Raw genomic sequence first — 17,166 nt, forward strand, 5'->3', positions numbered from 1 at the left:
CAATGTAGGCTAATCAATAGCATAATTAGGTCATGAAAATGGTTGTCATTGTTCAGAGGTCATAGCCTAAAGTCTCTCTACATCTAACAGTCATAGATGTTGGTTTTAAGGTAAATGTGGGGGTAAAGTATGAAAGACTTGATCACAATTTCTATTTCCATAATTTATTATTTTGTGCTCCATGGACCAATCAATGCTGGCTCAGGGTGCTCTGTTTCATCACCCTCAGCTGTGCATATGCTGCATATGCTGCACTCTGTTATCTCCCTTCAAGGGCAGATCTAATCACCATCGTCTCAGGTGCACAGCAGAAACGAGATGTCACTCAGTTAGCAATAATTCAGATTTACATGGCCAGAGGTCCCAGCCATGATCTACTTCTCAATGCAATGAGAATTTCCTGCTTTGGCACACCTCCAGCATGACCTTCCCTACGAAATAAAGACATAGAGCTGCTTCTATAGCTCTTTAAAATGCATGCAAAAGGTTCCCACATTAAAGATGAAGGCTATAAATCAGTGGTTCTTAACCTGGGTTCGATCGAACCCTAGGGGTTCGGTGAGTCGGTCTCAGGGGTTCGGCTGAGCCTCCACCGTGACATGCACGGCTCATTTTGTGCACCAATAAAAAACATATCTATGTCTTGAATTTGAAAAAAATCACATTTTATTTTTCACTAAAGAGGGGTTCAGTGAATGCGCATATGAAACTGGTGGGGTTCAGTACCTCCAACAAGGTTAAGAACCACTGCTATAAATCAACATTAAAGAGAAAGAAAAACACATTAGAACCCCAAAGAGCTTCACAACATGTTTATTATGCATCAATTCTTCATTACCAGAATTTATACATTTAACATATTCGAGGGTAGAAGACTGTGGCAATCAACATTATATCCCATATTTAGGCAAGTGTTTTCTTTGTTTATTGTTTACATAAATAGTTTACAGTGTAGGTCATGCTTGCTTGCAGAGCTGGTAATCATATACCAGTTATGCATTATTAAATAGGGAAAGTTTATCATATATTACATTAATAAGAACAATAAAAAGGAAGAAATGAGTAGATGCACCATAATGAGAAGGCTGAAAGGGTTTCATATAATTTCAGTGCATAGTAATACTAAAACATGTACAATAAAACACATTCACATTCATCTTATTGAAGTACTTTCTTTATAACGTTGCATATGTCTCACAAGTATATGCTAAGCTAAAAATCTAAGAAGAAGAGCAAGACAAATGTTTATATAACCCAACTTTTTGCTGTTGCTTGTTGTTTCATGCCAGTAGTGCGTGTTTCTAGTCATACCTTTCAATGATGTGCTTTGGAACAACACAGTGACATCTGGAAGAAACTGTTCGAAAGCAGTCATAATTTAATAAACTCTCTAACCAAAGCTCTCGACACAGTGGAAATTAGTACGCACTACTGGGTGTAAAAACAACACAAAATACCAGACAGTAATATTAATCTCTTTTTAAAGCACCAAAACCAGCGCAGAGTGATCTCTGAGATGGGAAAACTAAATGAAGTAGATACAAACATCTGTGAGCACAGCCAGACTAAACGATCAAAGTGGAAAACAGCTGGTGAACATTCCTGTGCATTTAGGACTGAGGTGTGCCAGAGGTGAAAAGGTCCAAGGATCAAGTATGTAACACAGAGAGGTATATTATTTCATGCCATCATTTAAATATTTCTTAATTAATTCATACAGCAAAAAGGAGAAAATGTCTCACTGTACTGCCACCGGGTGAGATCTGAAGTCTGTTACGCAAACCCAGTTGTTCCTACGCTGTTGCATGTAGCACAAAAAACATTACATGAGAAGACAACCTCCATTATTCATGCTGAGGCCAGTGAGTGTAATACAGCTGCAAAGGGAAAAGTGACGCACAAAAGTAGTAACTTGACTGAAACCGCTGAAGGATAATATAAGAAGAACATTAAAGTTGCAATATGCATTTTTTCCTGTAATACTTCATTTTAAAGTAAATGTTAACTACACAATGATCAGTTTGGTAATCTATAGAGTGCTCAGCCCCAAGGTATTAAATTTTTCAGGAAAATGCCTGATTTTGCAATGCAAAGAAGAAAAAGAGCATATTGACTTCCCTGGCAGCTATCTGTAGCTTCCCTCATCTAGCTGTAAAGAAGGACAGTGAAGGAATTTAAGCAATGTGCTGGATTTCTGAACACAAGTTTGGACCTTTGACTGTTTTGTCAAAGAATCACGTGTCATATGTTTGAGTAACTTTTAGTGTAATATAAGTCCTACAAATTCCTGGGGGTTTTCAAACTTCCCAACTCTATTAAACCCAAATGGCCAATCCACCAGCTAGCCTTATTAATTAAGTATTAATGTGCTACTACACGTCCATGCTGTCTCGGTGCCAGTTTATTGGCTAACAGACAAGCCAGGGCAATGCCTCCAATCTGTGTGAAGGCTAACCCCAGCACAGTAGCAGCAATATGGAAGACATTGTCATTGACCAAGCTGAAGACTTTGCGGAAGCAGCCATGCGGATGGATCCCCGCGGCAGCCACACCGTCACCGTCATCTGCCAGAAGAGGCCGATTCTTGCAACCCTTTCGCCTCACGCAGCAGCTGTCGGGCAAGGACACCGAGGTGCCGTTCTCAATGGGCAGGAAGTTCATATGCTGGATAGCCCAGTCAGACACAAGCCAGTCGCGCCAACCGTCAGCTCCACAACACTTCAGAGCCCTCTGAAGGCTGTCTAGAGCATCAGCACGGCCTTCATCCTCTGTGTAGCCCTCCACTGCTCGCTGTAAACCGCTGCGAAATCCACCGGCAATTTCTTCACGGTAGAAGAGACCCGAGAGTCCTGCTGCCAAACCGGCTACAAGTGCAGCAAGCTGAAAGAAGCCATAAGCCCTTAGCACGTAAGGCAGGTTTGCAGCCACCCCCAGGCAACCCAGGAAGCCCCATGCTGTGATGGCCGCACCTGTGGACAGAAGGATGAGCGGGGCATTGGGGTAGCGGTTGGCGGAGAGCATCATGTAGTCTGCCAGGGAAATTTGAGCCCACACACCCAGTGTGAAGATAGCCAGTCCAGCTGCCCAGAAGAGGCAGCTGAAGGCTAGGAGACCCAGACGCAAGAGGTGCATGACTCCCACGGAATGGCAGCAGGGTGGGCCAGCACCCACAGGTGGAGGAGCAGGGGGCGCCAGGGAGGCTTCTGAGCACACGGACAAGGAGAGACGCTGCTGTTGCTGCTGCTGCAGGCTGAGCTGCTCCTCTTGACCTTGGTATGGAGGCAGCAGGTAGCAAGGGATGGCAGAGGGTCGACGAGGAAGAGGAGGCGGAGTCAGCAGGTCAAGACTCCGTGAAGACAGTCGTCGCACAGCTAGCTGCTCATGCTCCCAGTCCAAAGCTTGTCTGCTGGGACTCGGCCGAGCCGACAGCGAGTCGTAAGGCAGTGCACTCATAATCCTGGCTTTATCTACTCGCTTCTCTCTCCGTTACACTCTCCCTCTCTCCTCCTTTTTCTCCTATCAGTGCGTTCACCCTCGTCCTCCTGCAACACACACAGCCGTTCTCCCAAAGCTTTATGACTGTTTATTAATCCGCCACCAGCAAAACCATTGCCAACTGGACTGTAAATCACACTGATGGGTGCGCGTTGAGTCGTTATCTGCATCCGCAGCTGCCTTGTTTCCACCTTATTTATCTGTTTATTCTGAAGGTTTTTTCCAGCTGCTTGGTCACCAGTCCTCCAAAGTCCTCCGCTGACAGTCACATCCCGACATCTGCCTGCTCGCCGCTGCCCTGATCAAGAGAAGAGGTGATTGCAGGGGGAAATGACCGAGAATCAACCAATGCACACCCTCTCTCGGTGTGGAGGAGCCATCCCTTTGACTTTTACAGTTTTCCATTTGTAGAATAAATGATTCCAGGATAAGTGCAGTAAAAGGTTATTTTTAAAATCTTAAAAGACCCTTAGGTACTACATATTGTTTTTAAAAATACAAACAAGTCTATTCTGCTTCATCAGGACTGCACTGGTGTTATTATTGTAACACAAAAACACTGATATTTATGTATTTTAATGATGTTCAATAGAAAAAACAAACAAAAATATAAAGTGAGTAAAAGGCAAGTTAAAAATAGAAACCCACTACCTCACCCACTATTATTCTGCTTCAGTTAGTCTCCCATTAATATGACAGGGACATTTTTATTCTGGTGACTCCTGCTTGGCATGCCCTCTCCACCAATCACCTACCTGCCTAGTCAGAGCTAATGAAAACATCTCGGTTAATTAACCACATTCAACTTCCTCTTTTTATAAGGATAACCATAATACTGACATGATGACAGAGAGGGAATACCCAGAAAAAGTGGCAGGAGAAGACTGATCTCATTTTGTGGCAGTTTGGGATCTAAGCCAGTTTTGCTTTTTCTTCTTCTTCTTCTTGTGTTTTTTTTTTTTACACATCATTTTAAACTTCCCTGTTGAGGGTGCTTTTACATAATACAGGCTTATTTTTTTAATCAAAATTTCTGGAAGAGCCTTGGCCTTTTTAGTAATGAGCCTCTGAATTGTCCTAGAAATCTTTGCAGAGATAATGTTTCCCTAACGCTGATTTTTTTAAAAAAAAAATTCTTTAAATCTTAGAGAAATTGTTTTGGTGTTTGAAATACTTTTACCAAAGTATAAAAAATTACAAAAGCTGTGGACTACATCCAAAAAGAAAAAAAAGATTTGAATATCGTTGAATGTCGTTCTACTTTTACGAAATTTTAGTGGGACTGGGATAAAGTGAGACTGACTGGTGACTTCAAACATTTTGTAATTTATAGGATGTTAAAAATGGCCAAAAATCTACACACCACTTACTTCTTATAAAATATAAATCTTTTCATGTTTTCGACCATCACGCCAAGTGGCCATCTGCACGCAGAGAGAAACATAACACAGCCAATCTCAGATCTCCTGGGATCTGTGGTGAGCGCAGGAATGTGACACATGTTTTGTCACGGCTCCCGAGGCGAGCCGTGTGGTGTTGGAGGAAAGGAGGACCCAAAATGCAGGTGATGACTGATGATTCGAGTGATGTTTATTTACAGGGTGGTGTAGTGGCAAACAGGCAGTGAGGGATGACAGGGAACTAAAGAAACCTAAACTGGAAAAACGAAATAACAAATATGAGAACATAAGAAACGGGGCGCGAGGCAGAGAGCCGCAGACGAGGGACAGGACAACGTGGAACACAGACAAACCGGCAACAGGCAAGAGAACACACAGGGCTTAAATACACACAGCAGTAATCAGGGGATGAGAGACAGGAGGGCAACACACCTGGAAGAAGTCAGAGCTGACGGGACAGGGGAAACGTAAACTGAACACACTCACACGAGACAGGGACTTTCAGAATAAAACAGGAAACTCAGACACAGAGAACCAGACAGGACACTGAACTAACTAAACAGACAGATTCACAAACAGACAGTGTGACACCATAGACCAGGGGTGTGCAATCTCAGTCCACGAGGGCCGGTGTCCCTGCAGGTTTTAGATCTCACCTTGGGTCAACACACCTGAATCACATGATTAGTTCGTTACCAGGCCTCTGGAGAACTTCAGGACATGTTGAGGAGCTAATTTAGCCATTTAAATCAGCTGTGTTGGTTCGAGGACACATCTAAAACCTGCAGGGACACCGGCCCTCGTGGACTGAGATTGCCCACCCCTGCCATAGACAGACAGAACACAGAACAGAAACCTAACAACTGGCAAATCATAACAGAGTACATACTCAGGATACACAAAAGCATAAAGAAACACAAAACACTGAGTCGGCAGACTCAGGAACATGACATGTTTACGCTTTTACAGATACCTTTGTTTGGGAATTATCCACAGACCAAATTAAAGAGGGGCTAGGCCACACTGATTAAAAAACAAAACAAAACAAGTATTAGTGTTCATTTTCAAGTCAAAACTTGAAATTCTATTTTAAGAATAAAGTGGAAATAATGAAATTAGAAAGAAAGTCTTGTCACGGTCTGGGTGCGCAAATCATGTGGAGTAAGGATGAGGACCCAAAATTTGAGTCCCAAATGCAGATAAAGAGGCTGAAACTGAATCTTAACAAAAGGTAAGCTGAGACTAGAGTAACTAACTTCAACTGGGTGAAATTAAACACTAAGGGTGTGGTACATAAAGAACATAGAAAAACCTAAAACCTGGAACATAGAAGGAGCCAGACAGGCAAAAAATGCACTAAAGGACAAAGGAAAACTGACACTATATAACAAATTTCCCTACATGTGGGACTAATAAAAGTTATCTTATCTTATATTCACATCAGGGTGATATAGGGAAGTGGAAACACAGGGGAACAAAGCTGGAATTAATAAATTAATAGACATAATGAGATGAGGGAAGCAAAATTGAACACACTGAACACAGGGCAAGAGACTAGCATGATAAAACAGAAAACACACTGAGAAGAAGACACGCTTGACACTGGGGCAGTCGGAGAAACAGATATAAGAACAAAACAGACGAGAGAAAAGTAGGACCAAACGAGATAAAACATGAAGACATGAGTGTCTAAACATGAAGCGCGGAACACAGGGGAGGTATGGCAACAGAAACCTGAAGATTAGAAAATGTACATTGCTAACATTAGCTAAGCTGGTTAATCAAGTTGTTTCACAAATTCATCTACATGAGGCACTTTGTAGAGCGTATAGCAACCATGGCAGTTGTTTGACTTAGAACATCAGGTTAAATCTCCACATTTGGACTTTTTTCTCAAAAGACTTTCAACCGTATTCTCAAAATGAACACTAAGATTTTTTTTCTTAATTCGGCTCTAATGCTCAGCTGCAGACGTCACTCATTGCTTTTACATATTTCGACTCTTTAGTGTTAGCATTTTAGCTATCACTTTGTTGTGTTTTTGAACCATGAAGTGACCATATTAGCATGAAAGAGTGGAGTGCTATAATATGCGCTAATGCTAGCAATCTTTAACTTTAGCGGTACAAAGCACAGATGCACAGACAGCATCTGCTAAGTAGTGCTAGAATTTCACTCACCACTAGTGAAGCTTTTTGGATGGTCTGGACCACAAAGTAAGCATCATATATGCCATTACTAAAGGACGACAACACCACATACAAGTAAGAAAGTTCCAGGTCAGTCACTTAGAGTGTTATGTAAACAATTTCTAAATTTACTTTATTTAGAATCACTTGATCAAAGTTAATTATGATCATTTTTTGACCTTATAATGTGACTCTCCTTAATCAATGGTCATGGCAATTTGCATATTAATGATAAAGGAACTGACCTCACAGACCATTGTTCATTGAGTAGACTAGGTTCAGTTGTTGTGCAAATGTCCTGTTTCTAAGATTGGGGAAACCTGCAGTCAGCTGAGACTGAAGAAGATTCTCCCACTGAAAACGCTACATCCAGATGTATAGAACGAACCTTTTGGGATTTACTTACCTGGATGATTGAGCATGCATCAAGACGCGGCTCTGCTTACCAATTTTTCTGTTTTTTTGGTGGGAAAAGAGAGAGAGAGAGAAAAAGAAGAAAAGAATCAAGAACAAAAAACAGTATAATTAAAAATAAATAAATAAATAAATTAGGTACAACAACATCTCAACAGAGATAAATGGTACTAATATAGCAATATATTATAATGTAATAATATACAGTTCTCCTTTTGAACATGCTTTTTCGAACATCAACAGTTTTCAAGATATCATTGTCAAATTTTATGTGACGGTAGATACAACACTGATTTAATTTTGGGAAAATTGGTCAAAGGTCAAGGTCAAAATCAATAAAAACTTTATATTACCCACACAGAACAAACAGCACACAGCTGGAGGGAGAACACAACAAGGAGCGAGGGAAGTCTGAGACAATATATACACCGAGGGTAATGAGGAAACAGGAAGTTATAAAGCTTACACTAATTACAGACTAAAGAGACAGGGAAAGCAAAATGGAACATAGGCCTATCAAAATATAACAGGAAGACACTAATACTGAGACCAGCACTAACATATGGAAACTCGACACAAAGACAGAAGTTAAAACAGAAAGAGACGAGACTAAAAAAAAATAGAAGAGGAATACCAAAAGGGAATTAACCAATCAATCAACTAAGCAATCAGAAAACTAACGGCACAGAAAACAGGATCCATCATAAGCCCAGGAAAATAAATATAACACTATAACCAGAAGACATAATAATACACAATATAGAGACCACAACATCAAAAATACTAAACCAGAAACCCCCAAATATTCAAGAAGCTCAAAAACAGGGACCAAGGAAATTTCATTATCCACTGTTGCATTGATATGACAGCATATATTTTTCTTGGTGCACAGGAGGGCAAATCAGATTTATGGGAGGGATCAGGCTTTTGCCACACTTAATTTGTGGCAACCCACCCATGACACCCACAAGAACAAAGAGGCTACATGCATGGAGGCGGTTCACAGTCTGAGATTGTGTTCTTAAGAGTTCTTCTGGACTGCATCGATGCAGAGAGCATCCTCACAAACTTCACAACAGCCTTGTACCATAGCAGAAAATTTACATGAAGTTATGGAAAATTTTCCAATGTTTTAAAATAGACACCGAACACCATTAGTTCTCAGTTAGTGTATGAGGAACTCTACCAGAAAATGAAGGGGACAGACTGCTTTTTACCACAGACAGCTGGAGCTGTGTGAAGGAAATTAGGTTATGTTTATCATCTTTATAACACCCTAACCATCAGATCAGTGAGTCATTTGGTTTTTATGTGAACTGCCGACACAAATAAAGAAGACACATCACCTGACATGCAGAATCATTTTTCAAGGTTACTTCAACAGCACCAAATGTCACCAAGCACGTTTTCGCAAGAGTTCCACATTTAAACAAATTAAGGCTTGCTTGCAGGTCCTAAATGGGCCCCTCGTGTATGTCACAAAACGAGATGGTGATCGGACAAAACTGAATCAGAGACACAAAATCAAACAAAAAAAAAAAGAAAGAAGAAGAGACAAACAGAACATAAAGGACGTCAAAGAGCAATGAAAAGTTGGAGAGGGTGCATTTATGATCAGTGGTGCAAAATGAGATATGAAACAAAAACCGAGACAGAGAAAGATAAAGAGATTAAAAAAACAATCAAATGATACACAAAGATCCAACATAGGATAAAACATGACTGTAATGAGACAAAATGTAGAACATCAGCAAAATGTCTATTTGGCGAGACAAAACTACCAAAACTCTGCGTGGTTTTCAGCTTCTCTGTGGGATGAGTGAGGATACATGTGCCCAGAGGCCCTAAACTTTCATAATCCGTCCATGCATTTTGCATGTTGTGTATATTCAGGTCTTTTATCGTCTCAAATTATTAAGGCCTAAATGGAAGAAACTTACCGCAACAAAGCGCTAAGACTTACTAATGAGCAGAATTATCACTACAGATGTAAGGCAATGGCGGTGACAGAAAACCTGTTTCTGTACAGGTATTATAAATAGTCCTGAGGGGAGGATGTGCATGTCTGACCACATTTCACAATAATGCATTCAGTAGCTGCCGAGATATCAACCTCTGATTTCCTGTCATTGTTACTCATCACAACACTGAACTATGTAACCCTTTGAGGGTGCTTGGTTTGGCCTTAAAGTTGAATGCAATCCAACATACAACACTTTCTCAGCATAAAAAAGAAACATTACACACATCATAAAAGGATCATTTATTGCATGATGCTCATTTTAATGTTTGATGACAACAGTTCTCCAAGAAGTCTAGAAATTGGATCTAGAAAATCATGTTTTTCCTTTCTTTACTACCTGCTGGTAGTATCTTTGTTTTCATTTATAGGTGGGCAATAGTACAATGGCAACACAAAGAAGGAAAAAGGCAGTACATGCAGTGAAAAAGTCCACTACAGGAGCAGTTTTTGTTCATCTTCCGTTTGAAAGTATTTTGAATATGATTTCCTTGTTGTGAAGTGAAAAGAGTAAAACTGCCAATATAATTTTTTTTTTTTAAATCTAATTTGCTGACAAGCTCAGGGCCTGTTTCGCTCCTGATCTGCATAAAATATATTTTCTCCAATTATATAAATCTAAACATCTAAACAAAATATTCCTTCTCCTTCCCCACCCTACTTATTTAACCTCTGGGAGTTTCTGTTACAAGTTTCATTCCTTGGTCTCTACAGACTGCACTGTGTCTCCTTCGTCTCTATGTGTCTCCATGTGTTTTTTCAGTTTGGCCTTAGATGCGAACGTCATCATGCACCGCTCGCAGCGCGGCTTCACCCGCTTTAAGCCAGAATGGCTGCGTTTGTGTCGTGCCAGCTCGGACGAGCTCTTGAACTTCAGCTCGCATGTGTCGCAGGGATACGGGCGTTCCCCCGTGTGGATTCTCTGATGCAACTGAGCCTCACTGAGGGTGAGGAAGGACTTCTCACAGTGTCCACAGGGGAATGGCCTCTCTCCTGTGTGGATCAGGTTGTGTCTGGTGAGGGCGTAGGGTTTGGTGAAGCCCTTCCCGCAGTAAGTGCAGGGGTAGGGGCGGGCCCCAGTGTGTGAGACGATGTGCTCTTGCTGTGTTTTCTTGCTCTTAAAGCGCTTCCCGCACTGAGGGCAGGAGTACGGCCTGTCGTCCACGTGTGACCTGTGATGTTTTGAGAGCTCGCCCTGTGACAAAAAGCCTTTCCCGCACTGAGAACAGAGGAAGGGTTTCTCCCCGGTGTGCATCCTCTCATGTCTGGCCAGCACAGACACCAAGGTGAACCTCTTTGGGCAGTGGGAGCACTGGAAAGGGCGCTCACCCGTGTGAACACGGAGGTGTTTGATGAGCATGAAGCGCAGCGAGAATCGTTTGCTGCACTGGTTGCACTGGTAGGGTCGCTCCCCAGTATGGGTGGACAGATGTCTCTTAACGTCAGACCTCCGAGTGTACGTCTTCTCACAATGTGGACATTTAAACTGACGCTTCACCTGATGCATCTGCCTGTGCTGAGAGCGTGCGAGTAGGGTGTCGAAGCCTTCGCCGCACTGCTGGCAGATGTAGCGTTTAGCGGTGACGTGGGACTTCCTGTGCTCCAGCAGCTCAGACGGAGTCGGGAAACTCTGACTGCAGATGGAGCACATTTGAGGCAGCTGGCTCTCCTGCGAGTGAGACTTTTTATGGTGGACAGTCAACGCCCTCAGGTTAGTGAAGGAGCTCCTGCATACCTGGCAGGTGAAGGAGATGGCTACGCCGTGATGTTTGCTCTCGTGCTTCGCCAGATCCCACGAGTGCTGGAAGGTTCGGTCACACTGCGAGCAGTGAAACGGTCTCTCTCCCGTGTGAGTGAGCTGGTGTCTCCTGACATCCGATGTCCGGGTGAACGTCTTACCGCATGTTTCGCATGTGAGTGATCTCTGACGGCCGTGCAACTGAGAAACACTCTCTCTGCTTTGCTCTGGCTGCTCTGCTTTTCTCTCCTCAGAGTTTCCTCTGGGAAAAAGTTTAATAGATGTAAATATTTCATCTGTGCTGGAGGGGGATGGTGTAAATTTAACTCCTGAGAGAGTCCTGTATGCTTCTTTGCAAACGCTCTGCATGTGGAAGTGTGGAGGACTGTTTTCATCTGAGTTATGGAAAGGACACTGCGAGCAGGTGAAGATGATAGACGTCATCTCGTGTGAATCTCCTGCATTAAAATCAAGGAACAGATACATGAGTGGATTTATTTAAGAAGTTCAACATTGTTTTCTTCTTGACATCACATCACCTTTGTCAGATCCTTTGATGGCTATCACAGAAGGGGCAGCTGATCCATCAGCAGTGCTCCTGGAGAAATCAAAACACTGTGTCACAATATTTAAAGGAAAATCTCTCAGATTTTTCACATTTTTGTGATATGAACAAGTAGAAGAAAGTGTAACGGGAAACCATAAATGTTTAATCAGAATGCTAAAGTACATAGTACATAAAAATCCCTTCAAAGTCTGTCATCTTGTCCTGGGATACAGCAGTTTATATGCAGTCATCATAGGGATTAATATCATGGTAATTTCGCGCTTTTAAAGAATTGGGTGCACAAGTACAAAAAATTCTTGCTTTTTAAAGTAATTAAATATGTATGCTGTACAATCATTTCACTTTGGAAAAAGAACAAATCAAGGAAATCATTAAAAGCTCAAAATTACCCCGATATTCATGTCCACGATGACTGCATGCAAACTTGATCTGCAGATGAGAAGCTGCTCATATCTGTGCACTAAATATGCTCCAGTGAGCACAAAGACGTTAAAACCAGGGAATCGTCCAGCCTATAACATGTTAATTAGTGAGGTTTAGCAGTGCTGACGGGCAGATTTATTTATTTTTTAACATTTTCACCGATCCAGAGCAAGCGCTTAAGGATGCTGGGTGTAGCTTCACATTTACCAACCAGACATGACAGTAATGACCTATTTTCTTATATTATTTTAACCGTGACCAGGAATATTTTAACCATACTTAAATGGATGAGCATGAATTAAAAAGTGCATCTTTAGATTATAATAGCTATACCCAAGATCAACATAACCAAATTAATCAGATTTTTTTTTTGTTATTCTAATAAGGTGTACATTTCTGCTAAAGATATTTGGAATGAAAATAATGTTTTTGTACATTTTTGGTTCTTCAGGTTCTTCTCTTGTTGTCCTTTTTATTTTACACGTCTCGTTGCAACTCGGCGAAGTCTTTAGTTGCAGACGTGTGGATCTGCGCATGTTTCCTGACGTGTCAGACTCCTGTGCTTCCGACATTTCAGTCTGGATTTCTGCCATTTCTTGAGCAGAAAATGAATTATCTTTCAGGTCTGCGCATATATTTCTCTCTATGCCTCCAAGCTGGAACTCATCTGTCACTTCTTCTGCAATGACTTCCCGTTTCCCTTTAGTCACTTGGTCACTTATTTCATGCCCTTCATGGCTTTTTCCTTCATCTGTTCCCTTTCCTGGTTCAAGATCGTCATTTATGGATGACTGGTTGTTCTTTTCTGTAAGTACGTCTTGCCCCCTTAATGCAAAGGTTCTCGTCAAAGTCTCCAAAGCTTTCGCTACATCCACAGTCTCACTCGTTTCTTCAGCCCTCACAGCAGGAGCCTCTTCGTCGCCAGCGCTATCAGCACTTACAGCCACTATCTCCTCTTCATAGAAATCTGTCTGAACTTGAACTGCAGCCGACTCCATCATTTGCTCATCCACCTCAGCTGCTCCGACTTCCACTTCAGTGTAAACGGTGACCACGCTGTACTGGTCGGTTCCCACTAAAGTGACTGGGTTCAATACGTTAGCGTAGTTATGGATGGCGTCCAGTCCAACTGATACGTTTGTCTTTTGTGAGGGAGGGATTGATAATGCAGACATGATGGAGTTACCAGCAGTGGAAGAAGGACCGTCTGCAAAAAAGAGACTCATCAGCTACTGCAGAGAGAGACATATGTGAACAAAATCTCTCAATTCATTTTATTTATATAGCGCCAATCAAAACAGACTCAGGTACTAGGAAGTAAGAGTATAAAGTGTATACTAATAATAGTACACACACACACACACACACACGTATATAATACAAACAAATGTATTTAGGTGCGATGAACACAACATCTATTGTATCTGTTATTAAACATTTAGTTGATGTGTTACAAATATGTGGGAATCAAAGTAGGTTAAAGCCTGGTTACACTATCATTTTGTGGTATCAGTCTAAAACATAAATATATACAATAGAATATGGAATGACTGAGTTCATTTATATGCGAAGTAATATTTTTGATTGTATTTCCAAGCCAATTCAACCTTTTCTCTCAAACCTTCTCTTCAAAACATTGAACCTGAGAGGTCACTTAGATATATTCTCAGAAATTGTAATTTAAAGTTTGCTGATAAAAGCATTAGGAAGTCACGAGCACCTCTATATTTTGGTGTCAAAATTATGTTAACATACTGTACTACACAATTCACTCAAACATGGCAAACAAGAAGAGGATTAAATACATTTAGTTTTGTTTATACAACTTGTGTTTTTTAATTTCTTTTGGCATAAAAAAGATTAACAATATAATTTATTACATTAGGAAATGTCACTAAAATAGCTTTGTCACTTAACAGCCATCAGGTCACCCCTATCCCACTTTGAGCTAAGGTTGAGTTAATATTCACCTCTCTTCGTGGAATTTTCCCCGTTTAGAAAAACCAAATGGAAAATCCCATCAATGAATAACTGCAAGGCCAAAATGTATGAAGGAGACTTCATTTGAAAAATAACAACTTCTAGTTTCTGGAAATTTATTTGTTTAGCATGTGAGTGAAACATCACCTAACCCCAAATGGTTTGCTGGAGATTTGGTGGGTGTTTAGACTTTAGATAATTCAATTAAATTTTATTCATATAGCGCCAATTCAGTCGCCTCAAGGTGCTTTATATCGTGATGGAAAGACCCTCCAATTTTAGAAAGAAACTGACAATCACGCAACCACCTATGAGGACAAAAAAAGTATTTAACAGAATGAAACCTCACGCAGAAATAGGCTGAGGGAGGTGCTGTCAGTGCTGTCACAGTAGTCTAAGCCTATTGCATCACAATGAGTCCACTAGGGTCTATTTGACATAATCTGGTCATCAGATGGTGATTGTGAGGGTCACATGGAGATGTGACCCTCACATATTGAAATGCACCAACTATACATGCATACCAGGTGGACTTTAAGTGGGCTTTTAACAAGTAAAACAGGAATGAGTCCTCGGCTGTTAGTGCTTTAGCTGTTCCTGTCCATAACAGAGTAAAATCAAGGCCTAAGGGAGGATTCAGAGTCACCTGATCCAGCTCTAACTATAAGTTTTATCAAAAAGTAAAGTTTTAGGCCTAATCTTAAAGGTAGAGAGGGTGTCTGTCTTCAGAATCCAAACTGGGAGCTGGTTCCACAGAAGAGGGGCCTGATAGCCGAAGACTCTACCTCCTGTTCTACCTCTAAAAACTCTAAGAACCATAAGTAAGCCCGCAGAGAGAGGGCAAAGACCTCATTAGGTAATATGACACTAATAGGTCTTTAAACAGGGCCTGTTAAGATAAGCATTATATCTCAGAAAGTTCTGATAAAGTGCATTACTATACACTACAAACCTGTTGCTATGAATTTATCCACTGATCTTGAAATATTAAGAAGTGAGAACTAATTATGCAACTTTAAATCAGACTTTTTAACCCAGCTGTGATGATGCAACATCTTGCTTCATAGTTTTGTTGATTGTGAAAACTGCTGCAGCTCTACTTAAAGTAAAGCGCTATACAAATACAGGCCATTTTACTTACATGCCATTTTCAGTAGTCCTGAACTTTTGTAGTGCTGGTAGATAAAGCTCAGATCTTCAGTTGACAACTGAATGCATTCCCCCAAAACAGAAGGAGCTGAGTCCAGCCAGGCTACAGTCTGTAATCACAGCGTGGTGTTAATATAACCCGCTGAAAATCACCTGAAACAATTATGTTATCTTACTGAATACCTGCTTTAGGTCTGGTACTGGAAGCAACTTTTCCAGCTTGGAGAGCAGATTCCATAATAACATATTTAGTGCTGAGTCATACTGTGGACCGTATTCCACTGGAAACACTTCCTGTAAGATAATAAGATGTTATTTTTATTCTGAGCATTTTCAAGCAAAGATATGAAATACTAAAATATGTCCTACCTGAAAAAAATATGCCCTCTCAATTGGATCTTTCAGCAGACTTTGAACCAGAGCGACAAAAGTAGACTCTGTTGTTTTCACCTCTGCATCCCTATACTGCAACAAATTGAAGTGATATCTTGAAAAAAGTACTGGGCACACTTTATTTTATCCGCTTCTCTTTAACGTACTTACATCTGTGTTTTCAGAGGTTACTGGGAGTCTGTCCAAATGGCTCTGGATTGCTTGAGAATCAACAGAACCGCGTGTCGAGCCTTTGCAAAGCTCCAGTATCAACTGAAATATCAATAAACTGAGTTTTTACAGAATCAACGCAGCAAAATAAACATACATGGATGGCATGTCAGCCAGACTACCTCCTCACCCTCGCTCTGAGTCCGAGGATGAGCTGGGCTCTCTGCCTGTGGCTGATCAGACCAGGAATCGCCTCTGTCACTGTGAACACGAACTCCTGCAGCTTCTGGTAGTTCATCACATCTTTCTGCTTCACCAGCTGCCACATGGAGGCAGACAGAAGCTGCAGAGGTGGCACCAGGAGTTGGAGGGATGAGAGAGACAGGCTTGGATCTAAAACATAAAGGTGTAATGTAACAAATGGTCTTTAGAGGGCAGCAATCAGCTTTAAACTCCAGAACTCACATTATAACAATACATATATGTTATTCATTTAATTCAGTGCTGTTCATATATTACTATGGTAATAATTTTCTCAGGTAAAGCAGTGCACACATATGTATTTTTTTTGCCCTGCATTAAAACAGCCATAAGCTTGGGAACCCGAATAATTGCTGGGCCGCCCTTAATAAAAGGAGTTTTAAATTGCGATTCTTCAAATATATCATCACCTATGGTTTAGACAATAAATTAAGCATAATACTTGACAGAATAATAAAAAAAATCTGAAAATAATTGATTTATTTTTTATGCTAAAGCTTAAGTCGTGCGTATCACGATTCCTTTAAATAGACGGCCCCCGCTAACTGTGTAACCGGTATAGACGTAGCTTACTTTATATCGCAGCTGGTTCAGATTGCCACTGTACCCACCGTTTGTTTTCTCTGCAGAGTCGAGAACCTCCATGGGTGCACTGTGCCTCTTGTGGCGCCGCAAATTAGGTGTTAAGTTGTTTTGTTTTAGTTAGCAGCTAACATGCGCTGTTCGGACGCAAGCACCGTTTCCTCAACGCTTATACTCCGATTCCGCTTTTCAAAATAAAAATCGCTGACAGACGACTTGTCTCGCTGACATTAATTTCTTACAGTTTTGTTTTTAGTTGGAAGACAAGATAGGACAGACTTTCCTAATCCTACAAATCCTAAAAAATTAGTAATTCAAATGTTACATAAATTAAAAAGTAAGTAAACAAGTAAACATTGCATCTGCATGCTTTTCCCCAGCATGAAGCTATACTGCTGCTTACT

The 17,166-nt window shown here is 41.0% G+C and overlaps 1 protein-coding gene across 2 annotated transcripts; it reads right to left on the bottom strand.

Moving 5' to 3' along the window:
* Positions 1-7,962: 7,962 nt before the first annotated feature.
* On the bottom strand, positions 7,963-17,133 carry LOC120736109 (oocyte zinc finger protein XlCOF6-like). 2 transcript variants are annotated; one of them, XM_040036079.1, is made up of 9 exons: positions 16,792-17,133; positions 16,110-16,312; positions 15,920-16,021; positions 15,746-15,841; positions 15,560-15,670; positions 15,369-15,486; positions 12,683-13,454; positions 11,796-11,854; positions 7,970-11,714 (listed from the first exon to the last, which is right to left on the bottom strand). In XM_040036079.1, the coding sequence occupies exons 1-9, from the start codon at positions 16,823-16,825 to the stop codon at positions 10,213-10,215; spliced, it is 2,997 nt and encodes a 998-aa protein (XP_039892013.1). In that variant the 5' UTR covers positions 16,826-17,133; the 3' UTR covers positions 7,970-10,212. The 2 variants fall into 2 exon arrangements, with proteins under 2 accessions (XP_039892014.1, XP_039892013.1); XM_040036080.1 differs by lacking the exon at positions 16,792-17,133 and having other exon boundaries at positions 7,963-11,714; positions 15,746-15,836; positions 16,102-16,219.
* Between the last annotated feature and the right edge of the window lie 33 nt (positions 17,134-17,166).

The sequence above is a fragment of the Simochromis diagramma genome, unplaced genomic scaffold (genome assembly GCF_900408965.1).
Source record: "Simochromis diagramma unplaced genomic scaffold, fSimDia1.1 OVJJ01000816.1, whole genome shotgun sequence".
Lineage (NCBI taxonomy): Eukaryota > Metazoa > Chordata > Actinopteri > Cichliformes > Cichlidae > Simochromis > Simochromis diagramma.